The 19148-nt window shown below is 50.8% G+C and overlaps 2 protein-coding genes across 2 annotated transcripts; both read right to left on the reverse strand.

The window, feature by feature from the left end:
- Positions 1-201: 201 nt before the first annotated feature.
- On the reverse strand, positions 202-7356 carry LOC133339301 (histone-lysine N-methyltransferase PRDM9-like; the record flags this gene model as incomplete). The annotated part of the gene is made up of 5 exons (XM_061547429.1): positions 6444-7356; positions 4750-4881; positions 3540-3739; positions 1427-1541; positions 202-277 (listed from the first exon to the last, which is right to left on the reverse strand). Coding segments are annotated over exons 1-5 (602 nt in total), but the record flags the coding sequence as incomplete, so codon positions are not given.
- Positions 7357-7542: 186 nt separating this feature from the next.
- Positions 7543-14179, reverse strand: LOC133339296 (histone-lysine N-methyltransferase PRDM7-like). The gene is made up of 4 exons (XM_061547425.1): positions 14098-14179; positions 13373-13511; positions 10171-10329; positions 7543-7915 (listed from the first exon to the last, which is right to left on the reverse strand). The coding sequence occupies exons 2-4, from the start codon at positions 13491-13493 to the stop codon at positions 7779-7781; spliced, it is 417 nt and encodes a 138-aa protein (XP_061403409.1). The 5' UTR covers positions 13494-13511; positions 14098-14179; the 3' UTR covers positions 7543-7778.
- Positions 14180-19148: the final 4969 nt, after the last annotated feature.

Genomic DNA, 19148 nt, shown 5'->3' on the forward strand with positions numbered 1-19148 from the left:
GTGTGTGTTCTCTGGTGGCTGTGAAGATGTGATAGCCGTGCAAACGCCTTCTCACACACGGTGCACTTGAACGGCTTCTCTCCCGTGTGTGTTCTCTGGTGCTTCTTCAAGGTACTCTTGTAGTCTGTGCTGTATGGACATTGGTCACACTGATGACTTTTGTTACTGGGCTTAGTGGGGTGTCTGCTCTGCACGTGATACTGTAGACTCGAGCGGCAGATGAACTGACGGTTGCAGGCAGGACACGGCAGCCTTGTGACCTCCACACCCACTCCACCTGCGTCATCCCAGAGGAACAAGACACACGCGCACACACCAACATCTAGACATGAACACTCTTGCACACGTGTGTGTATACACAAAGGTAAGGTTTCCCACAGCCATATCAGACTGTTGGGCAAGTGCTGTTTGCGAGTACCTATGAAGGCCGGCATGGCACACGAGGGAGTAGGTGGCCAACACCAGGCCCGGCCGCCTTTGTCTCTCCAGTGGCGATGTTTCCACGTTTAAGCTAGGTACTCATTTGAGGCTGAGTCAGCCTAGGGGAGGCCTAAATATTCACCACTGACGTTGGCCGTGAGTGGGAATCGAACTCAGGTGGCCGGGTTCGTAGTGCAGTGGGCTCCATTATATATACACACAAAGACAAAGAACCCCCATATAGCCTGTATATACTTTTGGGACAAGTGCTGTTATGGGCACCAATGAAAGCCAACACGGCACACGAGTGGGAGGGTGGCCAGCACCAACACATAGCCGCCTTGTCTCCCCAGTGGCGATGTTTACTACTACACACCACACCAGTTACTCACTTCCACCTTATCAGTGTGGCTGGTGCCTATCATCTCTGGTGAGTGGTGGCTGTCATCTCTGGTGAGTGGTGGCTACCAACTCTGGTGAGATGTGGCTATCATCTCTGGTGAGTGGTGGCTATCATCTCTAGTGAGTGGTGGCTATCATCTCTGGTGAGTGGTAGCTACATCCACATCTCTGGTGAGATGTCGCTATCATCTCTGGTGAATGGTAGCTATCATCTCTACTGAGTGGTGGCTATCGTCTCTGGTGAGTAGTGGCTATCGTCTCTCGTAAGTGGTGGCTGCCATCTCTGGTGAGTGGTGGCTATCATTTCTGGTGCGTGGTGGCTATCATCTCTGGTGAGTGGTGGCTATCATCTCTGGTGAGTGGTGGCTATCGTCTCTCGTGAGTGGTGGCTATCATCTCTGGTGAGTGGTGGCTATAGTCTGGTGAGCAGTGGTGAGTCTCTGGTGAGCAGTGCTCACGGTGTTCCTCGCTTGGTGGAGGCTGCACGGGCTGCAGGTCTCTGGCGGTGGCCCTAGGAGCCATCTCGCTGCTGCTGCTGCTGCGGCGTCGCGAGGGCCCGGCCTCGCAGGCGATGCCCAGCTCCTGGGCGAACTCCTCGCCGTACCAGACCAGCAGCTCAGAGCCGGGCCCCACGGCACGGAATGTGCGGTAGTAAATCTGCCCCCGGTGCTGGAAGGCACCAGGTTCTGCTCCTGCTCATTCCTCGCGCAGTGACGAACCTGCGCGGGCAGACGCGGGGGCGGGGTGGGCGCCGTTAGCGAGCGCACTTTAAGGGCCGGCACTGGGCGCTACGTGGGGGTGGTGTGGCTGGAACCACGCTCCGTACGGGTGCTCATTTGATGCCGAGTCGACCAAGGGGAGGCCCAGGGTTGGTCTCTGTGTGTAGTGGGTCTGGTCTCTGTGTGTAGTGGTTCTTGTCTCTGTGTGTGGTGGTTCTGGTCTCTATGTGTAGTGGTTCTGGTCTCTGTGTGTGGTGGTTCTTGTCTCTGTGTGTGGTGGTTCTGGTTTCTGTGTGTGGTGGTTCTGGTCTCTGTGTGTGGTGGTTCTGGTCTCTGTGTGTAGTGGTTCTGGTCTCTGTGTGTGGTGGTTCTGGTCTCTGTGTGTAGGTTCGGTGGTTCTGGTCTCTGTGTAGTGGTTCTGGTCTCTGTGTGGTGTTTCTGGTCTCTGTGTGTAGTGGTTCTGGTCTGTGTGTGCTGGTTCTTGTCTCTGTGTGTGGTGGTTCTGGTCTCTGTGTGTAGTGGTTCTGGTTTCTGTGTGTAGTGGTTCTGGTCTCTGTGTGTAGTGGTTCTGGTCTCTGTGTGAAGTGGTTCTTGTCTCTGTGTGTAGTGGTTCTGGTCTCTGTGTGTAGTGGTTCTGGTCTCTGTGTGTAGTGGTTCTGGTCTCTGTGTGTAGTGGTTCTGGTCTCTGTGTGTGGTGGTTCTGGTCTCTGTGTGTGGTGGTTCTGGTCTCTGTGTGTAGTGGTTCTGGTCTCTGTGTAGTGGTCCTTCAGACAATAATCACCTCATCCAGTTGATTTAGATTCATCCTGAGCATCAACATATTCACGATCCTTTTTGTTTTTGTAAATCTGAAACACACACGCACACGAGCGGATCCACGGATAATTAATGTCAGTTGGACTGTAAGTTGAACTTCTTTCGTACCGCACGTAGCCAACCATGCTGATCGGAGGTGCGGGGGAAGGACAACAAACTAAACACTAAAAGCAGTTCTAAAGAAATGCATTTTCAATCTACAAGATTTTAAAGTGCATAGCTCCCAGTGGCTTCCTAACATTGGAAGGAAGAACCTTCCAGACGGCCGCAGAAGTGCATCTGTAAGCGCCGCGCCATGCGGTGACCACCGTCTTTGCTGTGTGTTACAAGTTCAAATAATTACGTTAATTTTTGGGTCTCTCTGTGATTCTGGGGGTCTTTGGGTGAGTCTCTAGGTCTCTGTACGAGTCTCTGGGTCTCTGTGCGAGTCTCTAGGGTATCTGTGCGACTCTGGGTCTCTGTGTGAGACTGTGGGTCTCTGTGCGATTCTCTTGGTCTCTGTGCGAGTCTCTGGGTCTCTGTGTGAGACTGTGGATCTCTCTGTGCGATTCTCTGAGCATCTGTGTGAGTATCTGGGTCTCTCTGTGTGAGTCTCTGGGTCTCTGTGTGAGTCTGTGTGTCCCACTGTGAGTCTCTGGGTCTCTGTTCAAGTCTCTAGGTCTCTGTGCAAGTCTGTGGGTCTCTCTATGCGAGTCTCTGGGTCTCTGTGCAAAGTCTCTGGGTCTCTCTGTGCCAGTCTCTGGGTCTCTGTGTGAGTCTGTGGGTGACTGTGTGAGGCTATGGGTCTCTGTGCGAGTCTATGGGTCTCTGTGTGAATCTATGGGTCTCTGTGCGAGTCTATAGGTCTCTGTGCGAGTCTATGGGTCTCTGTGCGAGTCTATGGGTCTCTGTGTGAGTCTATGGGTTTCTGTGCGAGTCTATGGGTCTCTGTGTGAGTCTATGGGTCTCTGTGAGTCTCTGGGTCTCTCTGTGCCAGTCTCTAGATCTCTGTGTAAGTCTGTGGGTGACTGTGTGAGGCTATGGGTTTCTCTGCATCTCCTTCACGAGCCTCCTCTCCACACACACGATGATGATGTAGGAATAGGAGGAGGCTGCAGCAGTAGCAGCAGCAGCTCACCAGCCAGCAGTACTCGCTCACGGGGTTCTCCTCAGACACCTCTCCCTGGTAGGGCCCAAAATCACCCCCTTGGGCAGCTTCTTCCTGTTGCTCCACACCCCGAGGCCGGCGCCGGCGATGGAGGAGGCGCCGACGGTGAGGCCCTGGGGCAGGCTGAGCCGGGCCCTGTTGGCCACTCCCGGGGCCACGGCCGCGTCTGCAATGAACTCTGGCGGGCCGTGCACGGAGCACTCCCCCAGGTAGAAATCCCTGCACAGCTCGCAGACTGAGAGCCACAGCAGCAGCAGCAGGAGGAGGGCGAACCGCAGTAGCAACAGCAGCAGCAGCAGTGGCACTGTGAGAGAGTGAGAGGGTGAGGAGCGCTCCAGACAGATGCCTCCTTTCCTCCCTCTCTGCATTGTGAACTTCTTTAGCTCGCTCATCGGAGATGTAAACCCTGTCACCCTCCCTGCTCCCTCCCTGCATCCCTGAGTGAGGGAGCAAAAGACAGGGAGGTAAGTGAGAGTGCGAGAAAGGGAGCGTGTGAGAGGGAGGGAAAGGGAGAGAGAGTGAGAGGGAGCAGGTGGAATATATCGAGTGAGAGCGCGGGAGCAATAGAGAGAGATAGGAGAGAGTGTGAGAAAGTTAGAGTAAGGGGCCGTCCATAAATGACTTCATGCACCTAGGGGGGTGGGGGGGTCAGACATTTGTGACGATGTGTGAGGAACCACAGACAACACGTTCTACTTAATTAAATACTTTTTAATAAATGTTTTCTCCTACAACATCAGACTGCAGTGCCACATTAAATATGCACTACAATGACAATAGTTTGAAGCGATTTTAAGCATATTAAATGAGCTTTGTGACGTCACATTTGAGGGGGGGGTCTGACTTTTTGTGATGTCGTGTGATGGGGGGGAGGGGGGTCCAAAATCGCGTGACGCCATTAATGGACGGCCCTAAGAGAGTGTGAGAAAGTGACAGTGTGAGAGAGAGTGTGAGAAAGTGACAGTGTGAGAGAGAGTGTGAGAAAGTGACAGTGTGAGAGAGAGTGTGAGAAAGTGACAGTGTGAGAGAGAGTGTGAGAAAGTGACAGTGTGAGAGAGAGTGTGAGAAAGTGACAGTGTGAGAGAGAGTGTGAGAAAGTGACAGTGTGAGAGAGAGTGTGAGAAAGTGACAGTGAGAGAGAGAGAGTGAGAAAGTGACGGTGTGAGAGAGAGTGTGAGAAAGTGACAGTGAGAGAGAGAGTGTGAGAAAGTGAGAGAGAGAGTGAGAGGGAGCAGGGGGTCTCACAGAAGAAGTCGTCGTCCTGGGGCTCCTCCACCTCTGTGTAGACTTTCCTCTCGCGCGGGCGCAGGCCGTAGCGAGAGCGAGCGCTGCGCGACACCGCCACAGCCTGGGCGGAGGCCGGCGGCACGGAGGAGCCTGCAGGCAAACACGGCGAGATGTTGACTACCTCTCGTGGTATACGGGAGGTCGTGGGTTCCATCCCGACCCTGACGAAGCCTGCTGTATATTTGGAGTCTGCGTGTCTCTCTCTCCTCCGTGGCGAGATGTTAACTCCCTCGCATGGTCTACAGGAGGTCGTGGGTTCCATCCCGACTGTATAGTTTACAACATGTTACCCTATTTGTATTTTTGTATTTTTAGATTGTATATTATGGCTAGTTTACATTTTATATTGTACACTTATTCACAATTTTACATACTTTAGCCCCTTAGTATTAGTTAGACTTTGTAATTTTAGTATAGTTTGACTGTATACCACTCATTTCAGTTTTAAGATTCCTACATGTTGAATGTATGCACCTTCCGGCCATAGTAAATTCCTTGTCTGTGCAAACTTTCATGGCGAATACCTCCCCGTGGTTGCGTGGATTTTTCTCCGGGTCCTTCGTTTTTTTCCCTCGACATATAGAACCAACGTCATGCGTTGAGAATATTTGGCTGCTATAATGTCCACGTAATGACGATGATGACAAGTCACTTCGTTGAGCTCTTATTTGTGATAGCCAGTCGCTTCTGAAAAACAGCTACACAGCTCAGTGGGGCACACCCTGGTTGCTAATCCTGCATAATGCACGGGCATAAGTAGTATTAATCACATACCTGCATTTCCCATATCCCCTCCCTTTGATGCTGCTAGTCCTGCATAATGCACGGGCATAAGTAGTACTAATCACATACCTGCATTTCCCATATCCCCTCCCTTTGATGCTGCTAATCCTGCATAATGCACGGGCATGAGTAGTACTAATCACATACCTGCATTTCCCATAAATATGCTAAATGCCTCTTGATATGCATATTCTTTTGTCAAGGCGCTCTTTTCCCCCCTTCCAACCCAGCTTATATATATGCTCCAAGCACGTGTGCTGTATCATTCAGACGCTGTCGCCTCGACAGACCTGGTTTTCACCTGAGGACGGCTGCTTGCGTTGTGGCCGAAACGTCGTGAGAATTGTTTTGTTATGTTTTATTTTTATTATTTTATTACTTCCCTTCTACGTGACTTTACCGAAAGAACCAATAAGAAAAATAAACATCGTTTAGTTCATAGGCTGCATCAGTACCAGCAGCAGCCCTGACAGGAGCACATGTAGCAGTAGCATCAACAGCAGTGGCGACTTCCATCAGCACTAACAGAAGATTGCGGAGTTCCGGTGAGAATAGAGGGGAGCGTGGAGTTCCGGTGAGAATAGAGGGGAGTGTGGAGTTCCGGTGGGAATAGAGGGGAGTGTGGAGTTCCGGTGGGAATAGAGGGGAGTGTGGAGTTCTGGTGAGAATAGAGGGGAGTGTGGAGTTCTGGTGGGTATAGAGGGGAGTGTAGAATTCCGGTGAGAATAGAGGGGAGTGTGGGGTTCCGGTGAGAATAGAGGGGAGCGTGGAGTTCTGGTGAGAATAGAGGGGAGTGTGGAGTTCCGGTGAGAATAGAGGGGAGTGTGGAGTTGCGGTGGGAATAGAAATCACCGCTGCAGGCTACGCACCTCCACGTATCCTCTGGAGCGCCACCCTCAGGGCCTCCTTGCAGGCGGTGGCTCTGCGCTCCAGCCTGAACATCGCCATCCTGGCCTTGTGCACCTCCCTCAGCTCAAATCCCCTGAACTCCTCCTCCTGCTGCTCCTCCTCCTCCACGCCCTGCAAGATGCTCCACACGTACTCCAGGGCTTCCGCTTTAGTCTGAGCGGAGGGGGCGGTGGGGTGAGGGGGCGGAGGGGGTGTGGGGGCGGAGTTGGTGCGGTGACCAGCGGTGGCTAGGAGATGTTAACTCCCTCGCCTGGTACGCAGGAGGTCGCGGGTTCCATCTCGACCCTGACACCTCATCGGATTCCTCCAGTACAATACATATTTTAATTCTGATATTCTGAATCTGTAAATCTGATTCCATACATCAAGCAGAACCATGCCGTCATGCTGAACCTCGGTGGGTATGGCAGGCCATGCCTCTTCACAACTCAACTAATTAATAAACTAATTATAATAATGTAGTGGACACCGTGACGACAGAGACAGTTGAAGTAGAGGCAACCCATATTTATTAACTCTGAGCCCGTTACAGCTTCACACTTGAAGAGGTAACGGCCTCTTCACCCGTTCTCTCAAGGGAGCTAACTCCCCAAGCTAACTCACCGACTCCCCACCAATACTACGACCCTCCTCTCAAGGAGACTACCTGACCTGGCCCAGCCAAGGCACAGGTCCTGACCACCAGCCACACGAATCCGGCCCTTACAAGGACATCAGCCTTCGCGGCTCTGGGGTCGCACCACTGGCTTGCTCTGCCCGGCCTTTAGAAGGACAGCGGGTCAGAGGAGTCCCAGGGTCTAGCTAGCTGGACTTCAGCTGGTTCTTCGTCCTTGGCTTGTTCGAACTAACTCTCTCCTCTCAGAGTCTCGCCTTTTATACGATTCCCCACTGAGGGGCGGGGTTCTGTGGGATCACACACACCCCACAGCCCCCTCCCCTCGGGAGGGGCCCCGGCTAGGGATATCACAACCGCCCCGCACAGGTAAGTAATGGGAGTTAACCGGAGCTGGTGTGCGCGCGTTCCAATACCACCACCACCACAATAATGACGCACGTCTCTGGTATAATTATATAGAAATTACTTTTATAACACAGACCAGTGGAACATTTTTTTGTACTTTTCGTAACAGCTATTTTCATTGGAGTATATGACAGGTGAGGCTCTGCCTCGCCCGTCTCCCCTGACCGCACGTCCCTGGTATAGCAGTGTCTAGTAGTATGTATGTACGTTGAATGTCTTTGTCACCGTACGTAGCCAACCTCGCTAATGGGAGGTGCGGGGGAAGGACAACAAACTAAAGACAACAGCAGCAGCAGCTGTAACGAGAGGAGTGCCGTGCGCTGTGCACAGAGACCTTGCGCTTGCTGGAAGCTGCCCTCGCGTGAGACTCTCCCACGGTGGCCCAGCGTGAAGCAGCCCCCTTGCCTCCTCCTGCGTGAACACACGCACACACGTGAACACACGCACACACGTGAACACACGCACACACGTGAACACACGCACACACGTGAACACACGTGTGAACACACGGACACGCATGAACATATGCAAGGACAAAGCTCCCCCGTATAGCCTTAACAGACTGTAGGGGCAAGTGCTGTTAGTGAGCACCTATGAAGGCCAGAACGGTACACGAGGGGGTGGGTGGCCAGCACCACGCCCGACCGTCTTTGTCTCCCCAGTGGTGATGTTTACACACCGCACCAGGTACTCAGTTGAGGCTGAGCCGACATAGGGGAGGCACAGGACCGGTTCAAATAATCGTCACTGGTGTTGACCGTGAGCGGGAATCGAACCCGGGTCGCCGGGTTCATAGCGCAGCGCGCTAACCGCTACACTACCGCTCCCCATATGCACACGCGTTAACACACGCACACACGTGTGAACACACGGAAATGCATTAACACACACACACACGTGTGAACACACCCACACGCGTATTTACGCATGAAAACATTTACTCACTCACATATTTACCAAAAAGTCAATGATCTCCCCTGTGCCGCCTTAACAGACTGTTGTCACAGGACAGAACCAGGTGCCATGCCATGGGTTGACTGTTGTGCCAGGCTAGGTGCAGGTCACGAGACGGACCCTGCAGGTGCCATAGGTTTACTGAGATGACTGCCAGATGCACCACCTGTGCCCGCGACTGTGCCAACTCGGTCCACAATTAAAAAGATGCCCCGTGTAGCCTTCACAGACTGTTGCGGTCAAGTGCTGTCAGCAAGCAGCATCTACGAAGGCCAGCACGGCACACGGGGGGATGGGCAGCTAGCAACACGCCCGACCGTCTTTGTCTCCCCAGTTGTGATGTTTACTACACACCACTGCACCGGGTACTCATTTTGACGCTGAGTCAACCTAGGGGAGGCTCAGGACCAGTTCGGATCGTCGTCACTGGTGTTGGCCGTGAGCGGGCATTTAACTTGGTTCCGCTGGTGATTACAACCAGCTTCATCAAGCGAGTCTACAGGGGTCTCTGCGTGAGTCTACAGGGGGTCTCTGTGTGAGTCTACAGGGGTCTCTGCGTGAGTCTACAGGGGGTCTCTGTGAGTCTACAGGGGTCTCTGTGTGAGTCTACAGGGGTCTTTGTGTGAGTCTTCAGGGGGTCTCTGTGTGAGTCTACAGGGGGTTTCTGTGTGAGTCTACAGGGGTCTCTGCGTGAGTCTACAGGGGGTCTCTGTGTGAGTCTACAGGGGGTTTCTGTGTGAGTCTACAGGGGGTCTCTGTGTGAGTCTACAGGGGGTCTCTGTGTGAGTCTACAGGGGTCTATGTGAGTCTACAGGGGGTCTCTGTGTGAGTCTACAGGGGTCTCTGCGTGAGTCTACAGGGGGTCTCTGTGTGAGTCTACAGGGGGTCTCTGTGTGAGTCTACAGGGGGTCTCTGCGTGAGTCTACAGGGGATCTCTGCATGAGTCTACAGGGGGTCTCTGCGTAAGTCTACAGGGGTCTCTGTGTGAGTCTACAGGGGTCTCTGCGTGAGTCTACAGGGGTCTCTGTGTGAGTCTACAGGGGGTCTCTGCGTGAGTCTACAGGGGGTTTCTGTGTGAGTCTACAGGGGTCTCTGCGTGAGTCTACAGGGGGTCTCTGTGTGAGTCTACAGGGGGTTTCTGTGTGAGTCTACAGGGGTCTCTGTGTGAGTCTACAGGGGGTCTCTGTGTGAGTCTACAGGGGGTCTCTGCGTGAGTCTACAGGGGGTCTCTGTGGGAGTCTACAGGGGGTCTCTGTGTGAGTCTACAGGGGGTCTCTGCGTGAGTCTACAGGGGGTCTCTGCGTGAGTCTACAGAGGGTCTCTGTGTGAGTCTACAGGGGGTCTCTGTGTTAGTCTACAGGGGGTATCTGTGTGAGTCTATAGGGGTCTCTGCGTGAGTCTACAGGGGGTCTCTGCGTGAGTCTACAGGGGGTCTCTGCGTGAGTCTACAGGGGGTCTCTGTGTGAGTCTACAGGGGGTCTCTGCGTGAGTCGAGAGGGGGTCTCTGTGTGAGTCTACAGGGGTCTCTGTGTGAGTCTACAGGGGTCTCTGTGTGATTCTACACAGGGTCTCTTTGTGAGTCTTCAGGGGGTTTCTGCGTGAGTATACAGGGGGCCTCTGTGTGAGTCTACAGGGGTCTCTGTGTGAGTCTACAGGGGGTCTCTGTGTGAGTCTACAGGGGGTCTCTGCACGGTCTGCAAGCGCCCTTTTACGTTTGCCTCTTCGTCCTCCGTGCATCGCCACCTCCTTCCTCTTCCTCCTCCCCGTCCACTCCTCGTCGGAGTCGCTCGACCGCCCGCACTCCGCTCTATTCCCCCTCGCCCTGCGCTTGCCGCGTGCGCGCATGAACTCGGGCTGGGCCGGGTTCATCCCTGCGCAAGGAGGCAGTCGGTCATTGTTATTTGTACGTATTGGCAGTACACCCGTGCAGCATAGCAACACACCGGGTCCTCGTAACACAGTCCTGACGATGTGATTACTATCAGAGCGTGTTTGTTTGCGTGTTCAACACAAGTACGCGTGGTTAATGCAGTAACTTGATTCCTTGCAAAAAGGAATCATCTATTTGGTGTGTGAACATCTTAACAGCTCCTGTTTTATTGCCAGAAAGGGTAAAACCGATTCCTATTTTTTATACTTTGATTCTGGCAAAAAGGTCCAATGATATAGCTACTCACCCCGAGCTATAAATGCTCTTGACACTACATTGTCTTTGTACTGGTCGCCTTTTGGTGTTGTTCTCTGGTCTGACACTGGTGAGACTAGGCCATGAAGAAGGCTGTCTCTGGGGTAGACCAATCAGTATCAAAGACAATGATTAAATGTTATCAGAGAGTGTTTGTTTGCATGTTCAGTACGCGTGGTTAATGCAGTAACCTGATTCCTTGCAAAAGCTATAATCTATCTGGTGTTTGAACATCTTAACACCTCCTGTTTCATTCCCATAAAGAGTAAAACCGATTCTTATTTTTCATAGTCCCGACGATGTCGCCGTTGCCCCTTGAGTGAGCTGCAGGACTCTCCATCAGAAGTTGCACTCAGATTCAGCAGCCGCGTCCCCCATTCCGAACGTGCGGTGGCGACACCACGAGTCGTATCGAGGCACCGTCCGACCGAGTCTCTAGGGGCACGAGGAGTCCAATCTTGCCACTGGAGCACGGAGCAGCCGATCGTCATCAGACTGGGCGCCGCTGTACGGCAACAGACTGCGAAGCTTCGTGTTCAGTGCTGCTCATGTCACGTTCCGTCTTCCCACCGCTTTGGCATCACGACAACTGATTTTGACGCACCACCACCACCCCAAAATATCCTTCTGTCTGGGGTCTCGAATCGCGAGGAAATAAATAACTTTTGCCAAAAATGTGATGATTATTTCATACAGCGCAACGGTGTACCGCTACTACGTTCATTTATATTATTTGGCTGCTACAATAACTCCAAGCAATACAGTAAACACGATAGGAGTGCAAAGTATAGAAAAGGTAAACAAATTACACACACACAAAATACATTTTTTTGTAAATATTCTTTGGTTCTTTCGGCAAAGTCACGTAGATAGAAAAATAAAGTGAATAAAAATAATCAAAAACCACAAAAACGTTCATCCTCACTGATGTTGCTGACTGGTATCTTAGCGCTTTTGAGGGTTGCAGCAATTTCAGATCTTGTAACGTCTGCAGCGATGCGCCCCAAACCCTTAAGAGCGACATCGACCTGGGCAATAACGTCATCCACTGGAATGTGTTTGGGGGTGACTGAGAAGTTCAACCCTTTAGCCAAAACCGACTTTAGACCATCGCACATTGGGCTATTACTCAGATTAATAACAACCTTGTCAACGTCTAACCTTTTAACGTGTGGATCTGGTTTCTTGTTAGAAAGGAGGTTGAACTCGAAAATCAGATCTTTACATTTCGCTGACATTGTAGTGGCTGATTAAGCGGTCATGTTATCTACATGTTCCCAATCAGATGTCGACATTTTTCCCGTCAATGTTAAGTGTGATTTCAAGAGTGTCTTGTCTACATGATCTAGTTCAGTATGGAGCAGTCTAATTCTCTCTGAGATCAGGGCCAAGCTCGCCCTGAACAAAATTCGTCTGGCATTGGAAGATGTGACTGCAGCAGAAATCAGTGTCAATGAGATCGGTATTACGTTAGAGTCACGGCATCTCTTCAGAAATGTGAGTGACTCGATCAGATGAACTTTCTTGTCACGGAGATTGTTAAAAGATCTCATGGTTATGTGGAAACCCTCCCAATAGAGGCAGTTCAAATGATACAAATTAAGTGAATAAAAAATTATAAAAATAAGACACTAATTAGACTGCTCCATAAAAAAAACACTAATGTATACATTTCAATTTAAAGCTTTCGTGACTGCAGGGATTCATCTTCTTGGTTCTTTCGGTAAAGTCACGTAGAAGGGAAATAATAAAATATTAAAAAGAAAACATTAAAATTGTATTTTAATAATTGTATTTTATGTTTTTTTCCCTTCTATGTGACTTTACCGAAAGAACCAAGAAGACTAATTTATAACTCAAAAGTTTTGATTATACATGAGTGCTTTATCATTTTTATTATTCACTTTATTTTTATTTTAGTTTTTCTATCTACGTCACTTTATCGAAAGAACCAAAGAATATGAATTCCTGCAGTCACGAAAGTTTTAAGTCAAAATAAACTATTTTTGTAAATGTTGTGGGTTTACTCTCCAACATTATGAATCCGTAGGTAAAAAATAAAATTTAAATTAATAAAAGTACTTTTATAAATTTTAATTTTACTTTGATTAATTTTAATTTTATTTTTTACCTACGTGACTAGAATTATGAATCCGATGAGCTATGAAGCTCTTTTTCATAGATGTCCCATAGGGGGCACGGGGTCAGAAAGTTACAACACAAAACACAAACACGATAGGCGTGCAAAGTAGAGTAAAGGTAAACAAATCATTAAACTAAAACTAAATCTATTTTTACTTCACCAGGTGAAGTCCACTGAGCTATTGGCTCCTTCTTCAGAAGCGACCTGGCTGCCACAAATGACAGCTCAACCAAGTGGCTTACCACGTGGACATTTATAGCAGCAGACAAATACTCTAAACGCGTGATGTTGATTCTACAAGTGGAGCAAAAACCCGGAGGACCGGGATCTAACCCACGACCTCCTGTAGACCATGAGAGGTAGTTAACATCTCACCGGGGAGAGACACACGCAGACTCCAGATATATGACAGGCATCGTCAGGGTCGCCATCGAACCCACGACCTCCTGTAGACCAGGCGAGGTAGTTAACATCTCGCCACCATGGCGCCCCATGCATGCCACTCTGCTACGACGTCTTGGTCTCATCATTATAATCACTGCGACAATTAGTTGAGTTGCGAAGAGGCTCGGCCTGCCGTACCCACCGAGGTTCAGCAGGACGGCGTGGTTCTGCTTGATGTTCCTGTAGCGCCGCTTCTCGCACTCGGCCAGATCGCTCCACTCGGCCTTGGTGAAGAAGCCTCTGATGTCTCGGAAGTCGCCCATCTCCTGCTGCTGCTGCTGCTGAGGCGCAGAGACACGGAGGGACGAGACGCGGACGACGGTCAGATGCAGTCACGGAGATGGAGTCACACGGAGACAGAGTCACAGGGAGACAGAGTCACAGGGAGACAGAGTCACATGGAGACAGAGTCACATGGAGACAGAGTCACATGGAGACAGAGTCACATGGAGACAGAGTCACATGGAGACAGAGTCACATGGAGACAGAGTCACATGGAGACAGAGTCACATGGAGACAGAGTCACAGGGAGACAGAGTCACAGGGATACGAGACTAAGATCCCCCGTGTGGCCTTAACAGACTGTCGGAAGGCGAGGTAACTCTACCTCAAGCGATGTAATATAACGTTAGGTCGAGGTAACATTACCTCAGGCAGAGGTAAAATTACGTCAGCTAAGGTAACATTACCTCACCTGAGGTAACATCACCTCAGATGAGGTAACATCACCTCAGGTAAATGTAACATTACTTGAGGTAATCCGAACGTGTTCACATCACTTCAGCTAATGTTCATATTTTTACGCTAATATCGTAAAATCGTCACGTGGTTAAATCGTTAAACACAACGCTCGCGTGACGTCACCACCTCAGTGTCGAGCCGTCGACACTTCACGCGGCAGCCTCGAAGTGCACCCAGCCTGGCACAGGCGCCGTGGTGACGTCACCGTCACTGAGTGGCCAATGGCGGCGATTGGCGGTGGTGGGAGGGGAGTGGGGGGGGGGGTGATGGGGTGGGGGGAGTGGGGGGTGGGGGGGAGTGGGGGGAGTGATGGGGTGGGGGGGAGTGGGGGGTGATGGGGTGGGGGGGAGTGGGGGGGGGTTTATAATTATCGGAGTCGCAAAAGTTGCTACAAATGCTACGGGCCCCGCACTTTCAAGGGCCCCGCGCTAAATGCTTTCAAGATATCAATTCGGGTTAATTGATTCTGCACTTGCTCTATTACTATAGTACTGTACAGACTTCAACTTTTTTTTTTATGAACGACTGGGTGTTTAAGGTTAGCGATTAGTCGTATTATCCGGCTGTATAGCAAATGAAAAAATACAAATACTTTACTGTGCAAGTAAAAAATGTGTTTTAATGTTTACGTTTTAAAAAAAATTATTGGGCCCCTTTCTAGCACATGCTACAGGCCCCGAACTAACTTTATCCGGCACTGAGGGTAAGGTAATCAGAATGTGATGCAATCCGTATCAAATCACGTTATATTATAAGGTAATCTTCACCGCGACATTCTCATTCAGTGCAAAGTAAATCTTGTACAATTAATTAGTCGCTCGTGTCAACACTGTACGAGATGTGTAGCTGTAATCGTAACGTGAAGTCGTCTCGTAGCGTAAATCTTACACGATTTAAAATTCGCGTGAGATAGAATCCTCACTTGACTACTGGTAGGAACCTCCTGGTTACACCAGCCCACAGGGGATTAATGTGTCCGTCCGTCCGTCGTGTAGGGAGGGGCTGGGTGGGGAGGGAGGGGCTGGGTGGGGAGGGTGGGGATGGTTGGGGAGGGGAGGGGCTGGGTGGGGAGGGTGGGGCTGGGTGGGGAGGGTGGGGCTGGGTGGGGTGGGGCTGGGTGGGGAGGGAGGGGCTGGGTGGGGAGGGTGGGGCTGGGTGGGGGGAGGGGTGGGGAGGGAGGGGCTGGGTGGGGAGGGTGGGGCTGGGTGGGGAGGGAGGGGCTGGGTAGGGAGGGTGGGGCTGGGTGGGGGGTGGGGATGGGTGGGGAGGGAGGGGCTGGGTGGGGGGTGGGGAGGGAGGGGCTGGGTGGGGGGTGGGGAGGGGCTGGGTGGGGCTGAGTGGGGGGGGCTGGGTGGGGGGTGGGGAGGGAGGGGCTGGGTGGGGGGTGGGGAGGGGCTGGGTGGGGCTGAGTGGAGGGGGCTGGGTGGGGGGTGGGGAGGAGCTGGTCACCCCGTGGTGCCCTTAGTAACCTCAGGTCGAGATAACATTACCTCAGGTGAGGTAACTTTACCTCAAATGAGGTAACTTTACCTCATGCGAGGTAACATTACCTCAGGCGATGTAACTTTACTTCAGACGAAGTAATATAACGTTAGGCCGAGGTAACTTTACCTCAGGTGATGTTACTTTACTTCAGACGAAGTAATATAACGTCAGGCCGAGGTAACTTTACGTCAGGTAAGGTAACATTATCTCAAATGAGGTAACTTTACCTCAGCTGAGGTAACTTTATCTTAGGCGAAGTAAAATTACTTCAGGTGAGGAAACTTCACCTCAGGTAGAGGCAACATTACCCCAGGTTAGTTAACTTTACCTCAGGCGAGGTAACTTGACCTTAAGTGAGGTAACTTTACCTCACATAGAGGTAACATTACCTCAGGTAAATGTAACATTACTTGAGGTAATCCGAACGTATTCACATCACTTGAGCTAATGCCCATATCGTAATATTCTCACGTAGTTAAATCATTAAACACAATTATCGCGTGATTATTACCTCAGGGTTACATAATCGGAATTCAATGGAAGGCGAGGTAACTTTACCTCACGTGAGGTAACTTTACCTCAAGCGATGTAATATAACGTTAGGTCGAGGTAACATTACCTCAGGCAAAGGTAAAATTACGTCAGGTAAGGTAACATCTCAAATGAGGTAACTTTACCTTATGCGAGGTAAAATTACCTCAGGTAAATGTAACATTACTTGAGGTAATCCGAACGTATTCACATCACTTCAGCTAATGCTCATATCTTTACGCTAATATCGTTAAATCGTTAAACACAACGCTCGCGTGACGTCACCACCTCAGTGTCGAGCCGTCGACACTTCACGCGGCAGCCTCGAAGTGCACCCAGCCTGGCACAGGCGCCGTGGTGACGTCACCGTCACTCAGTGGCCAATGGCGGCGGTTGGTGGTGGGGGGGGGAGTGGGGGTGGGGGGGGGAGTGGGGGGTGGGGGGGGAGTGGGGGGGAGTGGGGGGTGGGGGGGGGCGGAATGGCGGTTGGGGGTGTGGGGGGTGGGGAAGAGGGGGACGAGGGGGTGGGGGTGAGTGGGGGCGGAATGGCGGTTGGTGAGTGGTGGGAGGGGGGAATTGAGGGTGGGAGGGGTGGGGGGAGTAGGGGGTGGGAGGGGTGGGGGGGGTGGGGTGAGTGATGGGGTGGGGGGAGTGGGGGTGGGGGGAAGTGGCGGGGAGTGAAGGGGGGTGATGGGGTGGGGGGAGTGGGGGTTGGGGGGGGTGATGGGGTGGGGGGGTGATGGGGTGGGGGGTGTGGGGGGAGTGATGGGGTGGGGGGGAGTGATGGGGTGATGGGGTGGGGGGAGTGGGTGGGGGTTTTATACTGGTAGGAACGAAGTGGACCAGACCACCAATAGATTAATGTGTCTGTCCGTCCGTCCGTCCGTCTGACTGTCCGTCCGTCCGTCCGTGTATCAACATCGCCCCCTACTGCAAACACTTGGCATGACCCTACAAAAACCTTTAGACTCAGTTACGCTATCCTGGTAGCAACATCGCCCCCTACTGCAAACACTTGGCAGGACACTACAAAAACCTTTTGACTCAGTGGGGCTTTCCTGGCTTAACAAGTGTAATAATAAACTTCGCTTCAAATTTACTTTACTGAAACGCAGCACGTTTTATTAACACAGAGACAAGATACATTTATTAACACAGAGACAAGATACATTTAATCGCCTTATTTGTGCACGAAAAGCACGGCGCGAGGCCTACTGCTGAGAAGGCTTCGCGAGGCCTAGTGCAGAAGGCTTCGCGAGGCCTACTGCAGGAGGCTTCGCGAGGCCTATTGCAGAGAAGGCTTCGCGAGGCCTAGTGCAGGAGGCTTCGCGAGGCCTACTGCAGGAGGCTTCGCGAGGCCTAGTGCAGGAGGCTTCGCCAGGCCTACTGCAGGGAAGGCATCGCGAGGCCTACTGCAGGGAAGGCATCGCAAGGCCTACTGCAGAGAAGGCTTCGCGAGGCCTACTGCAGAGAAGGCTTCGCGAGGCCTAGTGCAGAAAGCTTCGCGAGGCCTACTGCAGGAGGCTTCGCGAGGCCTACTGCGACAGGCTTCGCGAGGCCGTCCCTCTGTCTGACAAGATGGCCGCCCGCTCCCCCTGCGATCCGTGAACTAAATGAACTAAACAAGATGGCCGTCGCATCCGGCGCAGCCAATGACATCGCCTGTTGCAATTCTTGCTCTGTGGGCGCGCGAGTCAGTGGGGAGGGGGGTGTTGACGTCATCGCTCTGTGGGCTCGCGAGTCAGTGGGGAGGGGGGTGTGGACGTCATTGCTCTGTGGGCTCGCGAGTCAGTGGGGAGGGGGGTGTTGACGTCATTATTAAATAATAAAATAATACAAAGAAACCTTTTACTTATTATTTTTATTTTCATTAGTTTATTATTAAATAGCATTTTTATTTTAATAATAAAATTTTACAATTACTTTTTTGTTTTATTATTATTTTTTTATTATTTCCATCTTACGTGACTTTACCGAAAGAACCAAGCAGATGAATCCCTGCAGTCACGAAAGCTTTAAATCGAAATGACCACCGCGTTACAGGAGAACAACAGATCGTGAACGCGCTTCGACGATTCATGGCAACGGCAACACAAAGCGCCACGCGCAGTCTCTTGCGACCTGCTGTGGAGTGACTCATGCAGCCAGCTATGGCTGCAGGGTTTTGGTAGTACATGTTGTTTATGCCATTTATTGTGAAAATTCCGTCACAGTTCCTATGATTGCTTTTTCATTGCTTTCATGGCTTTATTTTGGTGATTTCGAAAAGTGTATTGGTTTAGCCATGTTTGTGTTGTTGTAGTACAGAGTTAGACTGATGGCCTTAATCTAAGTTGTCTTGTGGTTGTTGTTGTTGTTTGACTTGCATCCCACTGGGATTTTTGCACACAGCGTTGGTGTACGGTGTTTTTTCTGCAATATTTTTGCTGTCTTTCTGTTTGCACTTAGTCACATATTCACTTTAAGATGTTTTTTGTTCATGTTTTTTGTTTTTTGTTTGTTGCGGTTGCACCCGATTCAAGAGCTGAATGGCTCACAGGGCTATACCTAATAAATGAACTTGAAATGAACTTGAAACCAGCGGTGTCTGCCCTTTAACCCCTGACCCCCCCGTCCAGCTCTTCCCCGCGCGTGCGATTGGTGCGTGTTGTCGTGAGAGCGGAGATGTCGTGTTTGCGTGGTGCGTGAGGGTGGCTCGCAGATCCCTTAAAGTGCTTGAACCATTCTCCGACTCCTCTTCATATGTAATCTGACCGCTCAAAAAGAGCGAGTTTTATTCCTTAAAAAACACGATACTTTTTTCAAATAGGCATCCCAATTTATTCTAAACCATGTTCCATGATTGATGCAATGTTGGAATGCTGCTCAAATACCGTTCCTAAATTAGACATAAAGGGTATCTGGAATGAGCAGAGCATTCGTTTAATTGCGAGCAATTTGGGACGAGGGTAACTCGACGACGGTGTCCTTATTTTTTTCTTCTTGGTTCTTTCGGTAAAGTCACGTAGAAGGGAAGTAATAAAATAATAAAAATAAAACAATAAAATAATATATTATTTTATAATAAAAATAAAACATAATAAAATAATATATTATTTTATTGTTTTATTTTTATTATTTTGTTACTTCCCTTGTACGTGACTTTACCGAAAGAACCAAGA

The sequence above is a fragment of the Lethenteron reissneri genome, unplaced genomic scaffold (assembly GCF_015708825.2).
Source record: "Lethenteron reissneri isolate LAM-NWPU_2019-01 unplaced genomic scaffold, ASM1570882v1 scaffold_1762, whole genome shotgun sequence".
Lineage (NCBI taxonomy): Eukaryota > Metazoa > Chordata > Hyperoartia > Petromyzontiformes > Petromyzontidae > Lethenteron > Lethenteron reissneri.